Source organism: Setaria viridis, chromosome 6 (genome assembly GCF_005286985.2).
Source record: "Setaria viridis chromosome 6, Setaria_viridis_v4.0, whole genome shotgun sequence".
In the NCBI taxonomy this organism is placed as follows: domain Eukaryota; kingdom Viridiplantae; phylum Streptophyta; class Magnoliopsida; order Poales; family Poaceae; genus Setaria; species Setaria viridis.
Genome location: NC_048268.2, coordinates 34,503,022 through 34,507,057, shown reverse-complemented (window position 1 = coordinate 34,507,057; position 4,036 = coordinate 34,503,022). Strand labels below are relative to the sequence as shown.

Here is a 4,036-nt window from a genome sequence, read left to right as displayed (position 1 = left end):
AAATACGAGTAGTTGAGTCACCCGATCAAAACTAATGATAATTGATAACCCCTATAATGGATTGTTCTGTGCTAGATGGAATGACTTCTCAAACCAAACACCGCGTTAGTTTCTCTCTCATCAAATGCAATTACCCACAAAGATTTTGCCTTTTTTTAAGGAAATGGGAAAGCTGAACCTAAAAATGATTACCACAAGCAGGCCCTCGACAGTCGACACAGGGGTCCCTCTCTTAACACTGCTCACTGCCAACTTATCCATCAATGGAGATTAATGATTTGCTCTTATCATCTCTCCCCCTCCCTCTCTCCCCCTTCGTCCTCCCATCTCTCTCACTGTCTTCTCAGCTTTATATAATCCACCATGGGCAGCACGAATGAGCAGCCAGCCTTTCTATCTTCCACTTCCTGCCAACAGGTCCTCTTCACCTCCAAAGAAACCAAACACAACAGCAAATAGTTGCAGGCACAGAGATCTTCAATGGCGAACTTCTCATCGCACCACTCTGCTCTCCTCCTCAAGATGCCTGCGGCCTTGACCAATGGCCACTCCCCCAACCTCTCAAGCCTCTTGTTCTACGGCCAAAACCATGGCCAAGGAGCACCGGCGAATGCCAACGCGGCATCAGGAACGGCAGCAGCCATGGCGGAGGACGCTTCGCTTGAGAGCTCCTCTGCAGTGGTTGACACCTCCCCGCAGGGTAGTGCGTCTCCAATGGACAGGAAGAGGAAGGCCACCGAGGACAGTGCCACACTTAGCTCTGCTCACTCCAAGGTATAGTAACAACCAGCACACACACAACATTGCCATTTTCTTGCAACATTGTTTCCTATATGTAATCATTCTTTCATTTTTTTCCTAAAAAAATGCATTTTGGGTTATAGGATTGCAAGCAGGAGGGCAAGAGCAAGAGGGGGAAGAGGCCTCACAAGGAGGCTGAGGAGAAGAGCACCACTGATGATGAGGCCCCCAAGGGGTACATCCATGTGAGGGCAAGGAGGGGTCAGGCAACAGACAGCCACAGCCTTGCAGAGAGGGTACACACCACTCGAATACAATCCTTGTAGCATTAATTTGACACCTGCTCATGTGTGTAGTTTGGTTTCAGTGTCTGCATCATTTCTCTTATAAGAACACTTCTTTATGGAACCGTTCTTTTTTTGCCTTAGGTGAGGAGAGAAAGGATCAGTGAGAGGATGAGAATGCTGCAAGCACTGGTCCCTGGTTGTGACAAGGTCAGATTAATTACTTGGATAAGGCTTGGGTTAGTTATATACACATCTGCTAAATGATGGGTCTAAATACTAATTTTGAGAAGGGAAAAAATGTGTATTTTGGGCAGGTTACTGGAAAGGCCTTGATTTTGGATGAGATCATCAACTATGTGCAGTCCTTGCAGAACCAAGTTGAGGTAGAACACAAATAAAGAATCATTATGTTGGTGCTAATTAAAATGCTGCACTTAAGACAGTTCCAGGCAATAATGGTCAAATCATATTCCTACCTGTTTTGTTTTTCAGTTCCTTTCCATGAGGATTGCCTCCATGAGCCCAGTTTTGTATGGGTTTGGACTGGACAGTGATGGCCTCCATGACCATGCACAAGTATGAAACAGCAAACTCATTTTCACCAACTACAATCATGGTTAAATTGATATTAAGATGCTTAAAAACGATTTGTGTTAAAATGGTGCTGGTTCAGAAGATGGGAGGCATGATCCAAGAAGCCCTTGCAATGCCTGGTCCAGTCCTGAGCCAAGCTAGTCCAACTCCATCTCAAACCATCATGGACACCACCACCACCTCCTCCACACCCTATTCACTGCAGGGCCAGGGTGCCATCTCTTTCTCTCAGGTTGGCATGTATTCCTCTCACATATTCTTGAATCATACTACATGCAAATCCCCAAACATATCAGCATCCAGCATTTTAACCCACATGCATGGGGTCACTCTTTCCAGGACAATGGCAGCAATTACCTGATGCAACAAGCAGTGGGGGAACCAACAAGGCAGGAGCTGCTCAACCAGTTGGTGTTCAACAACATGTGCTCTTTCCAGTAGGAGAAGAATGAGAGAGTGAGAGAGAGAGAGAGAAAGGGGCCCCACATTGACAATAGGTACTATTGCAAGCTAAGTTCATTGATTGAGAGGCCTACTAAAAGTTGCCTCTGGCACCTCTAGCCTCATGTCTGAAAATTACACTTCACCTACTTTGATTCAATTATTAAGTAATTATGTTAATATCCTTATTATAATAATATATTTTGTATCTGGACAGGAGGAAATAATGCTGCGAGATTTGGTAGGAGCACCAGATGAGTTTGAGATGTTGGATCTAGTCCATCCCCTTGTCTGGATTTGGAGTGAGCAAGTAGAGTCTGCTGTTTACACGTTTTCAGAGACCTTTGTAATATTTGTAGCTCCTTTATTAGGCATTGTCCATGAGGATTTTCTAAGCGGCTGCATCTCATCATCGCTGCTGTAGTCGACTTTGATCAATCAGTTGTTAATACATAAGAGAGCTATTTTTGTACCCTGAACTGTGATTAACAGTTTGATTCCGTCCAAACATTTGCAAATATTACTTCGTTCCAAAAGCAAACAAACTTTAAACCAAGAATCTTTACAAAGTGAGGATGGGATCGAGTTCCTACAGCTGTAGTTCAATCATTCCAAATCCAAAGAGTGATGGACGATCAGTGTGTTCCCATGCTCTCATGCATCAGGTATGGGCAGAGCTGTCGACTGACTTCGTGTCCATGGCTCTCTTTGACTGGCTACTATTGGCTCTTTGTCAGAATGAAAAATTCAGTCACATTAATAACATCTCATTGGCATGTATAATCATCGTGTGGCACGATCAGTTTGTTCCCATGCTCCCATGCATCAGGTATGGGGATGAGCCATCTCATTGACCGCCGGCCTCGTCCTCACCGGACATGGCTCATCCCTGGTGGCGACTCAACTCCCGACGCCCACACCACCAGAGGAGCCACCTTGCTGTCCTCTGGTGCTACGCATCCGTCGCCCAGGGAGCACCATGGAAGGTATCGGGGTCATCCCGACCTCAACTCACTGACTGCAGCGACAATGGCAGCGGCCGGCATCGCCAGCTCCGGTTCTCAGGCTGCCCCCTCCACCAACAGTGACAACCATGCCACCATCACCTCCTTCACCGCCGCCAACATGACCTCCAGCCTCGCCGGGAGTACCACAGCCGCCTACCCGAGCTTCACCGTCGGGACCATGGCGGCTCACCGGGGTGCGCCGCCATTCTTCAAAGACAACGGTGGCCCCTCGCCCGCGTCCTCTGCGACGAGCCAGGCGGCGGCGCCCGCCACACCGAGCCCCCTCGGCTGCATCGCGGCCGTTGACTACCGCCCGGGCATCCGCTGTGGCACCCGGAGCCCCGCCGCACTGGGGCTCTCCTCCGAGAGTTGAACAGCCGGCGGGAGGCCGGCAACTGGGGAAGGAGGGTGCAATGGAGGCATAGGCATGGGGCGGCATCAGTGCCAGCGACGACCGGCGGCGCAGCGACCAACAGCGGGCGCGGCTCCGCGCGGCTGGCTGGCGGCGGCGACGGTTCAGGAGGAGACGCGGTTAGGAATTGGGAACCCTAACCAGTTCCTCCACCCTTTTATACGGACTGTGCCCGGATGGGCCACTTGGGCCGCCTGGGCCGCCACAAGGTCGGAGCTGGCCTACAGGCAGACCAGTGGTGCGGCCTACACAGCCCGCACACTGGTGGGCTACCACGAGCCGAGCCCAAGCCGGACCAGGCCACCTTGCCTCTTCCATTTTACAAGATAGTCCCTAGACTTACTTTTATTTACATGTTTAGAATATTTTGTTCTGCACGTTTATGTTTTAACCCCTAGATTGTTTTGTAAATATGTGTTGTCATGCGTATTGTTAGATATACCATCAGGTATTAGCACCCATGTAATAAGAATACCAACTTTACCACAGTAATTGAGCATCATCATGATCTGCAGATCTTTCATTGGTGTTAGAACAATCTTTACATATGCAAT

At 49.0% G+C, this 4,036-nt stretch overlaps 1 protein-coding gene across 2 annotated transcripts; it reads left to right on the top strand.

The window, feature by feature from the left end:
* The first annotated feature begins 316 nt into the window (after positions 1–316).
* Positions 317–2,535, top strand: LOC117859851 (basic helix-loop-helix protein 80). Of its 2 annotated transcripts, none has more exons than XM_072294435.1 (8): positions 317–774; positions 885–1,037; positions 1,170–1,235; positions 1,343–1,411; positions 1,521–1,604; positions 1,705–1,854; positions 1,962–2,119; positions 2,281–2,535. In XM_072294435.1, the coding sequence occupies exons 1-7, from the start codon at positions 481–483 to the stop codon at positions 2,061–2,063; spliced, it is 918 nt and encodes a 305-aa protein (XP_072150536.1). In that variant the 5' UTR covers positions 317–480; the 3' UTR covers positions 2,064–2,119; positions 2,281–2,535. The 2 variants fall into 2 exon arrangements, with proteins under 2 accessions (XP_072150536.1, XP_072150535.1); XM_072294434.1 differs by having other exon boundaries at positions 320–774; positions 1,702–1,854.
* The last annotated feature ends 1,501 nt before the right edge of the window (positions 2,536–4,036 follow it).